General features: G+C 35.9%; 1 protein-coding gene and 2 pseudogenes across 1 annotated transcript; all 3 read right to left on the bottom strand.

The window, feature by feature from the left end:
- Window positions 1-619: 619 nt before the first annotated feature.
- On the bottom strand, window positions 620-4,204 carry LOC102606461 (glutamate receptor 2.9-like). Its single transcript, XM_015313431.1, has 5 exons — window positions 3,902-4,204; window positions 2,372-3,714; window positions 1,904-2,216; window positions 1,401-1,807; window positions 620-1,300 (listed from the first exon to the last, which is right to left on the bottom strand). The coding sequence occupies exons 1-5, from the start codon at window positions 4,185-4,187 to the stop codon at window positions 716-718; spliced, it is 2,934 nt and encodes a 977-aa protein (XP_015168917.1). The 5' UTR covers window positions 4,188-4,204; the 3' UTR covers window positions 620-715.
- A 4,185-nt stretch (window positions 4,205-8,389) lies between these two features.
- On the bottom strand, window positions 8,390-12,651 carry LOC102605792 (glutamate receptor 2.9-like; annotated as a pseudogene).
- Window positions 12,652-13,784: 1,133 nt separating this feature from the next.
- On the bottom strand, window positions 13,785-17,427 carry LOC102605450 (glutamate receptor 2.8-like; annotated as a pseudogene).
- Window positions 17,428-19,259: the final 1,832 nt, after the last annotated feature.

Raw genomic sequence — 19,259 nt, 5'->3', positions numbered from 1 at the left:
TGGGTGGGGGGTAAAAAAATAAAAAATTGAAATTAGAAATATCTTTTAAAAACAATTTTTAATATTTTTTTTGGGAGGGGGTTGGGATAGGGGTGAGGGTGGGGTAAAAAAATTGAATTTAAAAACAAGCTTTAAATTTTTATTTTTTTTGGGGGTGGTTTGAGGGTAGGGACAAAATAAATTGAAAAAAAAAAAAATTGTAATTTGAAGTTGGAAGAGAGTTTTGGAAAATGTTTTCCTTAAATTTTAGAAGGGAAGCCATTTTCCTTAAATTTGAGGAAAATGAGTTGATTTGGAAAACATTTTTCAAAACATTTAGCCCAACCAAACATGAGAAAATTGAAAAACATTTTCCGGAAAATGTTTTCCTTCATATCAAACACACCCATACATTAACTTGTTTTCTTTCCACTAAGCGGTGAGTTTCCAACAGCAGAAAAGAGGAGGATGGTGTGTAAGCAGCCTTAATCTTACCTTGTTCCATAGATCTTTGGCTCAAGTAAAACATATTAGAAATTATGAAAAGCAAATACAGTAATTTCAACACAAAGAACAAGTAGTAAATTAGAAGAATTTCAACGAATATTAAATTCTTAACTCATAATTACAGAAATGCAATGAATTCAATCTTAAGAACTTAAACTTTGAACCCATCATATCTAAATTCTGGCAAAGAGGGACAAAGTTTTAACGTCATCTGGTCTAACTAACCCTATTAGCTCATCTCTTGTATGGCCCTATGCAATCTCTCTTCAATTGTCGCGGTAACGATTTCATGAACTGGAGTTCCAGGTTCTGTTATAGAGAACCCTTCAGCAGTAGGGGATGCTCCTAGCCTGTCGGAAATTCTGATATCTAGGCTTTGCAAAGGAAGGTCAGGCAATACTTCGGGGAAAGCTTCACTTTCTGCAAACAGTGTAGTTGTTTGGCTTTCATTCCCTTCAGATGGATTTACCGGCATAGAATTAGAGTTGTCTTTCTCTTCATCAAAAACTTTTGCTATTGCAGAAAGCTTTTTCCATACTGAATCATCAGTGGCTAGGATTTCTCTGTTCTGATAAAGGAAGTTGAGGAAGAATAAGAGAAGAGCGGAACCTGCTGATACACCAGCTATAACGAAAAGGCCCTTAAAACTATCCAGCGTGAGACTATCTGATGTTATAGACATTCCATCTATCCGTGGACAATCTATTTCATTCCCAAACCATTTCTGTATTATGTTATTCATAAACTCTCCCTCCATCACCTTCAAGACTGCTCTTGATACATCAGGTTCCAACGGTGACCCTTTTGGAAATGCCTGTAAGAAGTTGCGGGAAAATAAAGATTAGATTGAGTGAAATACCGTGGATAGTATAGTTTCAATTATGGAACATTTCCAGATACAGAGAGAATCTTACGAATCCAAAGCCAGCAGTCTTGTAAGTCGGACCAACCATAATATACTTTCTGCAGTATTTGTTGAGGAAGAGTCTGAGATAAGGTAGTTCATCAACAATTGCACCTACACCTCCGTTTTTACTTCCTCTTGAGAGGGCATCGTTATACTCTTCCAATGTGCTATAACTTCTGAACTTGGTGCTGTCAAATTTCATGCTCTTCAAGACGCCTCTGACAAAGGAACCTTTTTGGTACCCAACATATTCTCCACGCTTGATGAGATCATTGAGGTCTGTTATTGTAGGTTGAATCTTTTGTGCTGTCAACATAGATGTTAAACTGGCTGTATAACTTGATGTCAGTACCAGAACCACGAAAACCCACACGATCAGCACAAATCTTGTAAAGTTACTTGTTACTCTCTCTTCTGAAACAACCAACCACATATATATGATTTGTTGAGAAACTAGCTAGGATAAATATAAAGCTTTCATAAATAATTTACTTTGAGTTAGAGGCTTACTATGAGCAAAAACGAGAGTTGAGAAGGAAAACCAGAATATCATCCCAACTTGCTCTCGTTTAGGTCCTCGAAACTCTTTGTTTACACGATGTTCGAGCACCCAAACCACAAAACCAATGAAAACGAAGAATGCTCCTGTTGTTACCCAAAGCTCGCTCTTTAGTGGTTTCACGAAAATCCAAGCATTCTTCCTGTCATCATCCTTTACTGGCACAACTGCAGAAAAACCTGACTCTGTAAAAGGTAATGTGAAATCCACATACTTGGATCGGTTTGCTGAAATGGTTATGTCACCTATAATTGCATCAAATTTCTGGTTAAAGTAAACAATGATCATTTCAGTACTTATGGTTGGTCTTCCTCTGCCAAAACAAAAGCGAAATAAGAAAATCTAGAGGGAGCATGGATGTAATGTAAGGCATTCAGCCAAAGGAGGCTAATTTGAACAAGGATTAGATACTCTATTACCTTAGAAAATAGCTTATAAGCATGATCATCAAAGTCTGGAGACGTGGGGCTATCTGGTATTTGAAATGGGATGAATTCGTAAGGGAGAGCATAAGGCAAGGATTGGATGACTTCTTTGAAGACATCTGCACAGAAACCAGTTACAGTTACTTCCTGTGTTTTTGAATCTATTTCCACTTTAAGGAATTGCTCCAGCCCTTCTTTGTCAGGAACTCCAACCCTTAACTTCTTGCCACTTGTGGGTATTTCCCAGCCTTTTGGAACAATAGTAGATTCACCTGGCCAAAAAATGCCTCCTAGTTGCTTATCATTACACTTAGCTGCTGTTTTACCATTGGTTTTCAGTTTACACGAAATTCCATCCTTTTCTGTCCAGAATCCAATGTTTCTCTCTGCTTTCCCAATTATATTCACAATCTGATATGGGGAAGGCTGCAATTCTCCATCAACAATGCGGAAATCACCACTTAGACCTGTTTTTAGCGCTGTGTTTTGCATAGAGTGAAGGAGCAAAGATCCCAATTCTGAGGTTCCAAGTGCATCCAAGTCCGTTAAGTACTCTCTATTATCTGCTTTTTTGAATTTTGGGATGGCAGTGCCAACCACTTTCTCTACTGCTTTTGCTAATGCTGTGATGCCATCATATGCCCATAGCCCAAAAACATTGAGTTCTACTATGTCTATGTCTGGATACTCTTGACGGAATCTCCTCCTCCACCTCTTGGTGTAATTGATAAGCTCATTTGTTCGTGGAACATATGGCTTTACACCAAGAACACCTTGCATTGATGACTCAATCACTGAAGTATCTACCGAGTCAAGAAGACTCGTTAGCACATCTGTGATGATCCATGCATATCCATCGCTCATCATCCCGGCTTTGTTTGCCTTGAGGAAAAGGCGTTTGGCAAGTAATGGTCTCAAGTGCACAATGAAGACCCTGGTCTGCATTGTTTTCAACTTGTATAGCTCACTGAGGATTTGATCATCATTGGCTGACGGAGAAATAACAGTTCTATAGGAGACTGAAGTGCCGATTTCCAGCAAGGCATCAGTCAAATGTGGAACTATCCCAGTTCCAAAGGGGCTATCCTCATAGATGACTACAACCTCCTTCCAATCAAAGTTCTTTACAATTGCTGCAATGGCCATAGTCTGGCTGGAAGAAGGAAGTGCCCCTCTGATGAAAAAGGGATTTTCCTTAACTGTAAGTAAAGGACTTGTTGCTGGAGAAATGATAGGGACTTTTACTCTGTTCCCTAAGTCAATCACAAAATCAGTTTGTGTAGACATTTGTGGCCCAAAGATAGCTTGTACTTGGACATCCTTTAGCAAGTATATGGCTGCACATACACAATCAGACTGTAAGAAATTGATAGGGCATGAATAACTAACTACCAGAGTATGTCTGATAGCTTGTTTGTTCAAACTTCTGGGAAGCCAAAAGTACTTATTTTAGTGACTCGTGAAGCAAAGAAAATAAGATATGCATGCTAGGTTAAGAGAAGTATATCAAGGAGCTGAATTTACCAGCGGATGCTGCTTCAACATCATCTTTCTTGGAATCCCTCAAGTGAGGGATTATCCTAATGGCACTGTGACTAGCGGTGGCATGGTAATCATCAAGTGCTAGTAAGATAGATATGTGCATTACTTTTCCCACATCTGTTTCCAGATCAAGAATTATGCCCACATCTACTTTTGCAACACTATTTTTATTATCTTCACCTTTTATTGGCATCATATGGTGGTAAAAGCTAATGATGGACACAAATTGAATCAAAACAATTAGGAAGTGGCATTTTGAACTTCTCATTTTGAGAGTTGTGCTTGTGCAAGTAACCAACTTACAATGATATTCTCTAAAGTTTTTCAGAATCAGTGAATTTATAGATTTCAGAATCAGTAAAGAGCTTGACTAATATGAGTTCATACTCCATACCATAATTGGGGGCAAAAGTCCATCCCGTCTTCCATTATGCTTTTAGTATTCGTGGTCAAGAAGTAAACGATAAATACTGCATCGATGTTGATTCATTTGCATAAGGAAGTTGCTTAGTAAGTTGCCAATATGTTGAAAAGAAAATATATGAGGCTTAAGTCGACACCTTAATGTTGTCCACGTAATTTATATTGACATTTCAAGAGACCGTTTTTTCTGTTAGACACTCCAATATTAACAAATATGATCTATTAAATACATCATGCAACATGGTGTAGAAAGTGATAGGCACTAGTCACCCCGGCCCGAATAAGCTGCGTGATTCTAATGAATCCCATTAGGGTTTAAAGTGGGCTTCAAACACTGGATGTGAAATAAAAAAAAGGTTATATACACTAGCCACAACTTAAAAAATGGATAGATATTGCTACATCTTCTTCCTTTTTTTAAAATTGGAAGTAGTGACGGAGCCAAATTTTTTACAAAGGTGTCCAAAAATAGTACAACAAAAACTCTTTCCAAAAAGTGGAAAAACATTTGTTGCTAATGGGATTCAAACACACCAGACTGCCTCATTACAAGCGTCTAAACCACTCGGTTACAATAGCTTGTTGTGTTAAGGGTGTCCAAAATATGTTATTTAATCATTTTACTTGTATATACAACATATTTTTTCGATGAGGAGTGTCCAATTGGACACCCTGACAGCAATGTAGCTACGCCACAGACTGCAAGACACTAATACTTATATAAAACAATATATAAATTTTCTCATAACTTATGTATATATTAGTTATGCAAAAATCTGCATAAGTCAATCCAACATTGTATTCATTTTATACATGAATAACTTATTTTCTATCTACATGTCAAACATCATATAAGTTATACAAGAATTTATACATGAGTAATTTATTTTTTTATCGAGAACATCCTAAGTGCATAAGGCAATATGATGTTTATCTTTGTTTTCTCTTTTAGGCAAATGATGGAGCCTCATTAAGTGAGTATATGATTCATTTATAAGATTTCACGTAAATTCATGTTTGCATATAGGAGTTTCTTATATCTATCATGAGAACTTTATATATTTAAATACACTTTTATATAATTTTACGCATATGTAAACTAAATTTGAAATTAAAACAATGTAATATTTATATTCAACTCAATAATAATGTATTTAGAATCTATCTTCCAAAGCTATAATAAAAATGAAATTTGTAATTTTGAAAATAAAATAAATTATTTATTAATACAATTTTTGTGATACAACACTTTCCATGAAATATAATGTTGGACCAAAACAACGCTGCTAGTCTGTTACCGTAGTATTGGTTTACGCTGTCCAAAATAAAAATCTGTACTAACTGCATGCATGTGAAGAAATATTCAATAAATATATTGGATTCCCACTTGTTCCCATCTTTTTCCATAACACTTCCAGTCCCACTTGATGAGGTGAAGCTAAAAGTCTGAATACGGATTTGATCGAATAATTATTAATTAAACGATAATACTTTATCTAGTTTATATCACGTGAATTATTGAAATTTTTCCATACACCCCATGAAATATAATTCCTGCCCCGCAATATTTAGAGCAATAAAAATTTAAGTTTCATAAGATTAGTCATATATTAAAAAGAAGAAAAGTATTTACCTTAGTCATCGAAATAATGCCTATTTGGTCTAATAATAGATATTACTAGAAAAAACCAATGAAAAAAAATTCTAAAAGAAAAAAAAGAGTGTAATACTTCCTCCGTTCTGTTTTACTTGTCAAATTTGACTTGACATACCTATTAAAAAAAGAGAAACTTTCACATATAGCAAACAAAAAAATCATATTTGTATGCTATAGCAAAGTTTGCATAATTGCGCTCCATAGCAAACATATATATGTATAATTCGCTATACATATATACAAAAAGAAGCAATTGTATAATTCGTTGGCTCCTCTTCAGAATTGTATAATTTCGCTGGCAGGCCATTTGTATAAATTGTTGTTAGCCTCTCGTTTGTATAAATCGTTGACAAACATAAATTATACATTATACAAGCATAAAACTGGGCAGGGGAATATTTTTATTGTATAATTATAAGTGTATAGGACGAATATATATGTATTTGCATGTGTATATACAATTTTCTCTCGCTTTATACAAACAGAAACGCAATTTATACACTTCTGTTGTATAAAGCGAGAGAGGCGAGCACAGAGAGAGTGAGCGAGAGAGGAGAGTGGCGAGCGAGAGTTTGAGGGAGAGAGGCGCTGGCAAACAGTTTGCTACAGGACACAATTAAATCAAAGTGTGATTATACCATTTAATTTGAATTAATAGTTTGCCATTATGTACAATTTTCCCTTCATTAAATAAAAGAGGCCCATGGTCTCACATGGGGGTGTTCACGGTTTGGATAAAAATCGATTCAAACCGAAAAACCAAACCAAATCGATAAAATAAAACCAATTTTATTTGGGTTTGGTTTGGTTTGGTTTTAGATTTTTGAAAACTGATAGTATTTGGTTTGATTATGGTTTTATTTGAAAAAAACCGAAGAAATAACCATACTTAATATATTATTTTTATAAACAATTTTAAAGATCTTATACATATTTTCATTAAAATTTCTTTAGTGTATAGGACGAATATATATGTATTTGCATGTGTATATACAATTTTCTCTCGCTTTATACAAACAGAAACGCAATTTATACACTTCTGTGTATAAAACGAGAGAGGCGAGCACAGAGAGAGTGAGCGAGAGAGGAGAGTGGCGAGCGAGAGTTTGAAGGAGAGAGGCGCTGGCAAACAGTTTGCTACAGGACACAATTAAATCAAAGTGTGATTATACCATTTAATTTGAATTAATAGTTTGCCATTATGTACAATTTTCCCTTAAAAAAACAAAGATTAGTATAATGAGTTTACTATTTTATCCTTATTGATAGATAGAGTCTTAAACATATTTACTCACTACATTTTCAAAACATTAACTCAATGTTAAAAAAAAAAATATAGGGTATAATAAGAAGAAACCATTTGTCCTTTTTTGATTTATTAAAAATGGCAAGTAAAAAAGGAAATCAAATTAGGAAGTACTCTCCCTGTCTCTATTTACTTGTCCATTTTTTATTTGACACTTATTAAGAAAATTATAATTAACCTAATGAGTTTACCATCGTACCCCTATTAATGGATAGAATTTCAAAATTGATTTAGTTCTACTTTTTCAAAAACATTAACTATCTAACTAAATTGTGGATATAATAGGTAAAAAATATTATCTTTTCTTGATTTGTCAAAAAATAACAAGTATAAAAAAACAAGTAAAAAATCAAAATTGAACTAGTAAAAAAGGAAGAATGAGTATTTGATGAGTAAATAGGGACGGAGGAGTAATACACATTGTTAGGTGCGGAAAGCAGAGAATCCAGAATTAGATGCAAACAATGGAATAACAGTTGTGCTGAGGGCACAGGACAGCCACATATTTCACTACAGATAAGAGGAGATAATAATGTTTCTCTTCTGAAATACGGTACATTTTTTTTTTCTTTCTTCCACAATTTTAAAATAACACAATCTGATCCTTTAAATGCTAATTCAAGGTGCAACAATTTTCTCTTGGTTTGTATATGTATATATATTTGGCAGTTAGAGTTTAACCTAAATGATCCTCTCTTGTTTCATGTTTTGTGGTCTACTATCTTTAATTTCCTCTTTGTAATCGACATTGTGTGTGGTTTATTTTATCTCAAAACTAAACATAATGCCTGTCATAGCTGCAGAAATGTTTGTATGGTTGTTCCTATTCCTTTGAAATCTTTCATTTGCCACCTGCAAAAAACCTTTAGGAAAATAGAGGCAAATGCTTCCTTATTTACTTGGGTTCAACTTGTGAACCACTAATTTCGACTTAATAATAACATAACCAGTGTAACCCCACTGGGATGAGGTCGGGAGAGGGTGGTGTGAGAAACTGTTTCCCATATACTTTTTATAAAAAGTCAAGTATATAAAGCAAATACAATAATTTCAACACGGAACGTTAATATAAGTGGAAGGCTAGTAGAATTTCAATGATTCTGACGGTTCCGTCAGCTCCAGATACTTAACTCATAATTTCAGAAGTGCAATGAATTCAATCTTATGAACTTAAATGTTGAACCCATCATATCTAAATTCTAGAGCCAGCTCTTGATACAAATAGATGAAACATAGATATGCTCTTTAACTTGCCTCAACTCACATTTATGTCCTCCAACTTTGGGGGTACACAAATAGACACTTAAACTTGTAAAAAGTTGAACAAATAACACAAACGTCTTATGTGGCATCTTACATGCAATTTGCGTCATACATGGTGGTCCTATGTGGATAATGCCACGTAGGACTCATGTGTCTACTTGTTCAACTTTATACAATTAAGTGTCTACTTGTGCATACCCAAAATTGGAGAGCATAAATGTAAAATGTGACCAAGTTAAATGCATATTTAAGTACTATGCCATACAAATATTATGGCCAAGAGAGACGGTTTTAATGTCTTCTGGTCAAACTGTAAAGTTAGCTCATCTCTGTACAATCTCTTGTAGGGCTCAATTCAATCTCTCTTCAGTTTTCATGAACTGGAGTTCCAGGTTCTGTTGTAGAGAACAACACTTCAGGTGCAGGGGATGCTCCTAGGCAGTCAGAAATTCTGATGTCTAGGCTTTGAAAAGGAAGGTTGGGCAATACTTCAGGGAAAGTTTCACTTGCTGCGAACAGTGTAGCTGTTTGTCTAACATTGCCTTCAAATGGATTTTCTGACTTAACATTAGAGTTGTCTTTCTCTTCACCAAAAACTTTTGCTATTGCAGAAAACTTTTTCCATATTGAATCATCAGTGACTAAGATTTCTCTATTTTGATAAAGAAAGTTGAGGAAGAATAGGAGAAGAGCAGAACCTGCTGATACACCAGCTATGAGGAAAAGTCCCTTAAAACTGTCTAGCGCGAGGCTATCAGATGTTATATCCATTATATCTTTCTGTGGACAATCTGTTTCATTCCCAAACCATTTCTGAATTATGTTATTCATATCTCCCTCCATCACCTTCAAGACTGCTCTTGCTACATCTGGTACCAAAGGTGATCCTTTTGGAAATGCCTGTAAGAAGTTGTGTGATAATAAAAGATTAGATTGAGTGAACTACCGTGGATAGTATAATTTCAATTATGGAACATTTCCAGGCGCAGAGAGAATCTTACAAATCCAAAACCAGCAGTCTTGTAAGTCAGACCAACCATAGTATACTTCCTGCAGTATCTATTGAGGAAGAGTCTGAGATAAGGTAGTTCATCAACAATTGCACCTACACCTCCATTTTTACTACCCCTTGAGAGTGCATCATTATACTCTTCCAAGGTGCTATAACTCCTAAATTTGGAGCTGTCAAATTGCATGCCCTTCAAGACATCTTTGACAAAGGAACCTTTTTGGTACCCTACATATTCTCCATTCTTGATGAGATCATTGAGGTCTGTTACAGTAGGTTGAAGCTTTTGTGCTGTTAACATAGATGTTAAGCTGGCTGTATAACTTGATGTCAGCACCAGAACCACGAAAACCCACACAATCAGCACAAATCTTGTTAAGTTACTTGTTACCCTCTCTCCTGCAATAACCAGCCATATATGATTTGTTGAGAAATTCTAAAGTTCTCGTCTATAATTTGCTTTGAGTTAGAGACTTACTATGAGCAAAAACGAGAGTTGAGAAGGAAAACCATAATATCATCCCAACTTGCTTGCATTTGGGTCCTCGAAACTCTTCGTTTACACGATGCTCCAGTACCCACACAACAAAACCAATGAAAACAAAGAATGCTCCAGTTGTCATCCAAAGCTCTCTCTTTAGAGGTTTCACGAAAATCCAAGCACTCTTCCTGTCATCATCCTTTATTGGCACAACTGCAGAAATACCCGACTCTATAAAAGGTAATGTGAAATCCACATACTTGGATCGGTTCGCTGAAATGGTCACATCACCTATAACTGCATCATGTTTCTGGTTTAAGTAAACAATGGTTGGTTCAGTGCTTTTGCCAAAGAAAAAGCAAAATAAGAAAATCCAAATGGAGCATGTGGGTAAGGTATTCCGCCAAAGAGGGTAATTCAAACAAGGATTAGATATTACCTTAAAAAAGAGCTTATAAGCAAGATCATCATATCCTGGAGAATTGGGGCTACGTGTTATTGGAACTGGAACAAATTCGTAAGGGACAGCATAAGGCAAAGATTGGATGACTTCTTTGAAGACATCTGCACAGAAACCAGTTGCAGTAACTGCTTGTGTTTTTGAATCTCTTTCCACTTAAATGAATTCCTGCAGCCCTCCTTTGATAGGAACTCCAACCCTTAGCTTCTTCCCACTTGTGGGTATTTCCCAGCCTCTCGGAGAAATAGTAGATTCACCGGGCCAAATGATGGCTCCTAGTTGCTTATTATTACTCTTAGCTGTTTTACCGTCTATCTTCAGTTTATATGAAATTCCATCCTTCTCTGTCCAGAATCCAATGCTTCTCTGTCCTGTCCCAACTATATTCACAATTTGATATGGAGATGGATGCAATTCTCCATTGATGAGACGGAATTCACCACTTAGTGCTGTTTTTAGCACTGTGTTTTGCATAGAGTCAAGGAGCAGAGATCCCAATTCTGAGGTTCCAAGTGCATCTAGGTCCGTTAAGTTCTCTCTAGTGTCCGGTTTCTTGAATTTTGGGATAGCAGTGCTGCCCATTTCCACTACTGCTTTTGCTAACGCGGTGATGCTATCATATGCCCATAGCCCAAAAACATTGAGTTCAACTGGATCCATGTCTGGATACACTTGACGAAATCTCTTTCTCCATCTCTTGGTGAACATGTCAAGCTCATTTGATCTTGGAACATAAGATTTTACACCCAGAACACCTTGCATTGATGACTCAATTACTGAAGGATCTACCAGGTCCAGAAGACTTGTTAGCACATCTGTGATTATCCATGCATATCCACTGCTCATCATCCCGGCTTCTTTGGCCTTGAGGAAAAGGCGGGAGGCAAGAGATGATTCTAAGTGTACGATGAACACCCTGGTCTGCATTGTATTCAACTTGTATAGCTCCCTGAAGATCTGATCATCACTGGCTGAAGGAGAAATACCACTTCTATAGGAGACTAAACTGTTGTTTTCCAGCAAGGCATCTGTCAAATGTGGAAGCATCCCGCTTCCATAGGGGCTATCCTCATAGATTACTACAACGTCCCTCCAATTATAGTTTTTAACAATTGCCGCTATGGCTTTAGTCTGGCTGGAAGAAGGAAGTGCTCCTCTGATGAAGAAGGGATTTTCCTTGACTGAAAGTGAAGGACTAGTTGCTGGAGAAATGATAGGGACTTTTACTCGGTTCCCTAAGTCAATCACAAAATCAGTTTGTGTAGACATTTGTGGCCCAACGATGGCTTGTACTTGAACATCCTTTAGCAAGTATATGGCTGCACATACACAATCAGACTATAAGGAATTGTCTGAACAGAAAACCAAAGGGAAAAAAGAAGAAAAGAGAAAAAGATATGCTAGCTTAACAGAAGTAAATCATGGAGCTGAATTAATTTACCTGCAGATGCTGCTTCAACATCATCTTTCTTGGAATCCCTCAAGTGAGGGACTATCCTAATAGCTCTGGGACTAGTGGTGGCATGGTAATCTTCAAGAGCTAGTAAGATAGATATGTGCATTACTTTTGCCACAACTGTTTCCATATAAGAACTATACCCACATCCACCTTTACAACACTAGTTTCATCTTCACCTCTTATTGGAATTACATAGTGGCAAAAGCTAATAATGGAGACAAGTTGAATGAAGAGAATTAGGCAGTAGTATCTTTGATTTTGCATTTGAAAAACTCTGGTAGCAAGTAGTTTGAGAGTTGGGAAAGAAGCAATTCTGCTTGTGCAAGTAATTAACCACTTTCTAGAGATGTGTCTAAAAATCTCTTAACTGTGTGGCTCTAGATATATGGTTTCAGAATCTGGGAACTTCATATACTTGGACCAGTAAATACCTTGCAAAACTATAATAAGGCAATGTAGAATGAAAAGTCAAAGATAAAGTTTCCAAAGAATAATTGAGAGAGGACTTTTCATACATTCTTAACTAGTAAGTTCCCTCCTCAATTTGACCCAATAAAAATCTGACAAAACGAACGCAGTGACAAAAACTCATTTGGTTGACCTTGGAATGGTGCTTATTTTACATGGTTCCTGTTTATACTTGGTCATTAGTAACTTGCTTGGACACCAAATAATGAAACAATACCCACCATTGGATCGAGTGGCCGATCTAGGATTTTCATTCATGGGGATTTGTAAATAAAAATGTAAAAAGTATTAACTTCCTTGGACACTCAATAATGAAACAACCACCACCATTGGCTCTAGTGGCATGCTGATTCAGGATTTTCACTCTGAGAGTTCCGAAAAATAAAAATGTAAAAGATAATGCAGTCCTTGAGAATTGAACCTTGGACATTGGGGTGTATTTTGAATTTCCTGAATTGCAGAGCTAACCTTTTGCATGTTATTTAGGGGATTCACAATTTATATGTACATCAACATAGAAAATATATCCTATATATACATTTTAATTTTTTGTTGAAGGGGTTTGGGTGAACACTCTCCGGCTCTTGATTGGCTCATTGACACTGTTATTGTTAGTGCAAGAAGAAACTGCTAGGGAAGTTGCCTATGATATATGTTGAAGCAGATGGGATATAAGATTCTGATTTGATGGGTTCAATATTTAGGTTCTTACCATTGAGCCCATTACACTTTGAAATTATGGGTTCATGTTCTATTATTTATTAAAATTTTAGTGATTTTTCACATTATACTTTTATGATCCGTGTCGAAAATGCAAATCTTATACTTAAATTCGCCATCCGCCCTGTGTGACTGAACATATTACTGTTTGTCTTCCATGTAGCAGTGATCCTAAAACCTTTCCTTATTTATGATCTGTAACTATGTTCTTATCCTCTAGGCTAGTTCTAGCACCTGCATTATAAATTCACTACTACTAGATCTTTCTTTCTTATTTAATTTGGGCTTTGCAGATTGCTTTTTCTTATCAAAAAATTGCACAAATCTCTCATGTGGTTATTCACATATAACCCCCATTATTTCATATTTTATATAAGAATTATGTAATCAAAAAATAATTTGGCATCTTATGTGTTGATTTTATTGTTTTTGTTCTATTATTGTAACATAACAAAACTACCTCAATTGAATTTCTTGAAAACGGATGCATGTATTGAATTCTTTCATGCCACACATATAACTTCGTTTAATTATATTCCAAACATAAGTACAACAACAACAACATAAGTAGTGATGAAAAAAACAAAGTGAACATAAAATTGCTAGAAAAACAACTAAGAAAAAGTAAGGGTTGAATCCATCTAATGGAATCCTGGAGGCCACCTCTTGATGCTAATATTATGGCCAAGAGTGACAAAGAAATAATGTAATCTGATTTAACTAACCCTAAAGCTAGCTCATCTCTGTACAATCTCTTGTAGGGCCCTATTCAGGTGTGTCACAATTATGTTAGCAGCTATCTGTGTCATCTTTCTTCAATCGTGCCTGACATTGTTTCATGAACTGGGGTTCCAGTTTCTGTTGTAGAGAACCCTTCAGAAGCAGGGGATTCTCCTAGGCCATCGGAGATTCCGATTTCTGGGCTTTGCAAAGGAAGGTTGGGCGATAATTCAATAGAAGCATCACTTTCTGCAAACACTGTAGCCGTTAGGCTTTCATTCCCTTCAGATGGCTTTTTTGACATAGAATTAGAGTCGTCTCTCTTTAAATCAAAGACTTTTTGCTATTGCACAAAGCTTTTTTCCTATTGAATCATCAGTGGCTAAGATTTCTCTATTCTGATAAAGGAAGATGACGAAGAATACGAGAAGAGCGGAGCCTGCTGATACACCAGCTATGAGGAAAAGGCCCTTAAAACTATCAAGCGTGAGGCTAGATGCTGTAGCCATTCCATCTGGCTTTGGACAATCTGTTTCGTTCCCAAACCATTTCTGAATTATGTTATTCATAGTCTCTCCCTCTATCACCTTCAAGACTGCTCTTGAGACGTCAGGTACCAAAGGAGATCCTTTTGGAAATGCCTGCAACAAGTTGTGGGAAAATTAAAGATTAGATCATTGAGTAAACCACTAACCACTCTAAATAAATGTCAACACTTTCTGAAACATCAGTTAAGTACAACAATCTTACAAATCCAAAGCCGGCAGCCTTGTATGTCGGACCAACCATAATATACTTCCTGCAGTATTTGTTCAGCAAGAGTCTGAGATAAGGTAGTTCATCAACAATTGCACCAACACCTCCATTTTTACTACCTCTTGAGAGTGCATCATTATACTCTTCCAATGTGCTATAACTCCTAAATTTGGAGCTGTCAAATTTCATGCGTGTCAAGACATCTTTGACAAAGGAACCTTTTTGGTACCCTACATATTCTCCATTCTTGATGAGATCATTGAGGTCTGTTATAGTAGGTTGAAGCTGTTGCACTGTTAACATAGATGTTAAGCTGGCTGTATAGCTTGATGTCAGCACCAGAACCACGAAAACCCACACAATCAGCACAAATCTTGATAAGTTACTTGTTATCTTCTCTTCTGCAACAACCAGTCATATATAGGATTTGTTGAGAAACAAGGAGAAATCTTAAACTTTTGGTCTATAATTTGATTTGAGTTAGAGACTTACTATGAGCAAAAACGAGAGTTGAGAAGGAAAACCAAAATATCATCCCAACTTGCTTGCGTTTGGGTCCTCGAAAATGTTTGTTTACACGATGTTCGAGTACCCAAACCACAAAACCAATGAAGACGAAGAATGCTCCTGTTGCTATCCACAGCTCGGCCTTTAAAGGTTTCAAGAAGATCCAAGCGTTTTTCCTATCATCATTCCTTACAGGCACAACTGCAGAAATACTCGACTCTGAAAAAGGTAATGTGAAATCTACATACTCAGATCGGCTTGCTAAAATGGTAACATCACCTACAACTGCATCATATTCCTGGTTCAAGCAAACATTGATTATTTCAGTATTTATTGTTGGTCGCAAAAGCAGAACATAGATAAGGAGTCCAAAAAAGGAGCATGTAAGTGAGTTATTCAGCTGAAGAGGTTAATTTTACCTTAGAAGTGATCTTGTGAACAAGATCATCATAGTTTTGAGAAGTAGGGCTATGTGCTATTGGAAATGGAATAAATTCATAGGGGACAGCATATGGCAAAGATAGGATGACTTCTTTGAAGACATCTGGACCTAAACCAGTTGCAATTACTGCTTGTGTCTTTGGATCTCTTTCCACTTTAATGAATTGCTCCAGCCCTCCTTTGTCTGGAACTCCAACCCTTAACTTCTTCCCACTTGTGGGTATTTCCCAGCCTCTCGGAACAATAGTAGATTCACCAGGCCAAATGATGACCCCTAGTTGCTTATTATTAGTTTTAGCTATTTTACCATTCATCTTCAGTTTATGCAAAATGCCATCCTTCTCTGTCCAGAATCCAACACTTTTCTCTCCTTTCCCAATTATATTCACAATCTGATATGGGGATGGCTGCAGTTCTCTATCAACGATACGGAAATCACCACTTAGTCTTGGTTTTAGCTCTGCGTTTTGCATAAAGTCAATGAGCAGAGATCCCACTTCTGAGGTTCCAAGTGCGTCTAGGTCTGTTATGTTCTCTCTAGTGTCTGGTTTCCTTAATTTTGGGATAGCAGTAGTGCCCGCTTTCTCTACTGCTTCTGCTAATAAGGTGATGCTATCATATGCCCATAGCCCGAAAACATTGAGTTCTACTTGGTCCATGTCTGGATACTCTTGACGAAATCTCTTTCTCCATCTCTTGGTGAACATGTCAAGCTCATTTGATCTTGGAACATAAGATTTTACACCCAGAACACCTTGCATTGATGACTCAATTACTGAAGTATCTACCAGGTCCAGAAGACTCGTTAGCACATCTGTGATGATCCATGCATATCCACTGTTCATCATCCCGGTTTCTTTGGCCTTGAGGAAAAGGCGGGAGGCAAGATGTTCTTGCAAGTGCACAATGAACACCCTGGTCTGCATTGTCTTCAACTTGTATAGCTCCCTGAGGATTTGATCATCATTGGCTGAAGGAGAAATACCACTTCTATAGGAGACTAAAGTATTGATTTCCAGCAAGGTATCAGTCAAATATGGAAGTATCCCGGTTCCATAGGGGCTTTCCTCATAGATTACTACAACCTCCCTCCAATTATAGTTTTTAACAATTGCTGCAATGGCTTTAGTCTGACTGGAAGAAGGAAGTGCTCCTCTGATGAAGAAGGGATTTTCCTTGACTGTAAGTAAAGGACTTGTTGCTGGAGAAATTATAGGGACTTTTACTCTGTTCCCTAAGTCGATCACAAAATCAGTTTGAGTAGACATTTGTGGCCCAAAGATAGCTTGCACTTGGACATCCTTTAGCAAGTATATGGCTGCACATACACAATCAGACTTATAAGTAATTGTCTGAACATCTCTTTCAAAATAGAAAAACTAAAGGGAAAAGTAATATCTTAGAGAAAAAGTGAATCTTTTGAAGCAAAGAGAGAGAGATAATGCTAGTTTAACATAGGTAAAGCTTAGAGCTGAATTTTACCAGCTGATGCTGCTTCAACATCATCTTTCTTTGAATCCCTGATATGAGGAACTATCCTTATGGCACCGCGACTAGTGTTGGCATGATAATCCGCAAGAGCTAGTAAGATAGATATGTGCATTACTTTTCCTACTTCTGTTTCCAGATCAAGAATTATTCCCACATCCATCTTTACAGCACTAGTGTTATTATCTTCACCTCTTATTCCAATTACATAGTGGCAAAAGCTAATGATGGAAACAAGTTGAATGAAAATAATTAGGAATCTGCATCTTGGATTATGCATTTGAAAAACTCTTGTAGAAAGTAATATGAGAGTTGGACAAGAAGCAGTTGTGCTTGTGCAAGGTATATAACCACCATTCAGAGATGTGTCTTAAAGGTATCTTAACTATAACTTTCCTATAATTTTAAATAAGACCAAACTGCAGAAAGAAAAGTCCAAAGTTTTCAAAGAATTACAAATGGTTTAAAATATTACTAGTTTAATTATTAAAGAAAGAGGACTTTTCACACTTGTTAGACCACAAGCTAGTAAAGCCTCCTCTTCAGTTTTGACCAAATCAATAAATGTCTAAATGAACATAGTGACAAAATTGATTGGTACTCATTCTCCCAATACCCAATGAAGTTTTTGTATTCATTGGATGACTATCTAGAGGCTACTAAAAGGACTTCCCATATTTAGGCTAAGTCATGTTGAAAGTTGAGAGCTATCTCAGTTACAAATAAGTAGAAGAGACCATTGTTTCTATGACTTGGATTGGAAAAGGGTAGCTATGACTAGTAATCTTTAGTTTACTTACACGGTTTCAGTCTAGAATTGGTCAGTAGTATAAAACTTTATGGTGGTAGAGGCACAACTTGTAGGGCTGTTTCGGTTTATGGTTAAAAAAACAAATTGAACCATAATCCGAACCAAATCGATTAAAAAATTGATATTTGGTTTGGTTTGGTTTTAGATTTTGAAAATTGACACTATTTGGTTTGGTTTGGTTTTAAAACTATAAAAATAACCAAACTGAACGTGTAATTATAATAACTCTAGTATTGCTTAATTGAATCCACAGTAACTTTCATGTGAATTGTTTATGTACTAGGTGTCTGTGTTTATATATATGTCTTCAAAAAAATTATTACTTTCAAATCGAAAAAACAAAAAAAATCGAACCAACAGTTATTTTTTTCGTTTGGTTTTAGAATTTAGAAACCGACTAAATTGATCTGGTTTTAATTTTAACCAATAATCAATCCAAACCGAACCATGAACACCTCTAGGCACAAATATGACTTGGTATGTGAGGGATTACTATAATACCTATCCTTTCACTTTTTTTTAAAAAAAAATCTTCATCCTCCATTTTTTTCCCTTCTCTTTTTTTTTTTTAAAAAAACCATTGGTAAATTTTTCAAATCAGTTTTTTTTAACTCATGAGCTCTATTCCTTTCCCTTTTATATTTTTTTATATAATAAAATATAAGATAAAATAAAGAATTTTTTTAAAAAGAAATGAGAAAAAAAATGATGAAGATGAGGGTGAGGATATAAAGGAGCAGGGGCGGATCTAAGGGTACGGGTGGGGATGCCATGGCACCCGGTGATTTTGGAAAAATTGTTGTATATATGTATATATGTATCAGATGTTAATATATATTAGCTTTGCCACCCAGTGAATGAAATGATAAATGGTTCAATTGGTAAAGGGCATGAGTGCTACGCTAGCAATGCAAGTTCGAACCTCACTACTAGCATTGTTTTTTTTGCTTGGTTTGTGCGTAGGGAAGCTTCTTTTTTTGTTTTGTTTTCTTTTTTGTTTTTTTATTAATGTGTGAAGGGCTTTAGTTTTTTTCTTCTTCCATTCATTCTTATTTATTTACTATACTTTATTAATTTCAAATTGACTCCTTTTCACCGTAGTTAATTCTTTTTTTTTTTAACTTTCACTTTCACTAATTATTAATCTCTTGATATGAATGTCGCGTGTTTATTCTTTATCAGTTAATGAATATTGAACTATCAATATCACATAAATATTATTAAGAATGTATTTAAATAGTAGTTTTAAAAAAATATAAGGTTTAAAAATGATGAATATTATTTCTAGAGTTCTTTCAATTTAAAGGTTCTTTCGATCCTCACCGACATTCTTGCTAATTAGTAAGATGACTAGATTGAAACTACAATTTT

The sequence above is a fragment of the Solanum tuberosum genome, unplaced genomic scaffold (assembly GCF_000226075.1).
Source record: "Solanum tuberosum cultivar DM 1-3 516 R44 unplaced genomic scaffold, SolTub_3.0 scf00246, whole genome shotgun sequence".
In the NCBI taxonomy this organism is placed as follows: domain Eukaryota; kingdom Viridiplantae; phylum Streptophyta; class Magnoliopsida; order Solanales; family Solanaceae; genus Solanum; species Solanum tuberosum.
Note: the sequence above shows the minus strand (reverse complement) of the source record. Positions and strands in the feature narration are given on the sequence as shown.

Coding starts and splice junctions, on each gene's coding strand:
- LOC102606461 (XM_015313431.1), bottom strand. CDS start 4,187: ATGAGAAGTTCAAAATGCCACTTCCTAATTGTTTTGATTCAATTTGTG. Junction 3,715..3,901: donor TGTTGAAGCAGCATCCGCTG/GTAAATTCAGCT, acceptor GTGTATGTGCAG/CCATATACTTGCTAAAGGAT. Junction 1,808..1,903: donor AACTCTCGTTTTTGCTCATA/GTAAGCCTCTAA, acceptor TGGTTGTTTCAG/AAGAGAGAGTAACAAGTAAC.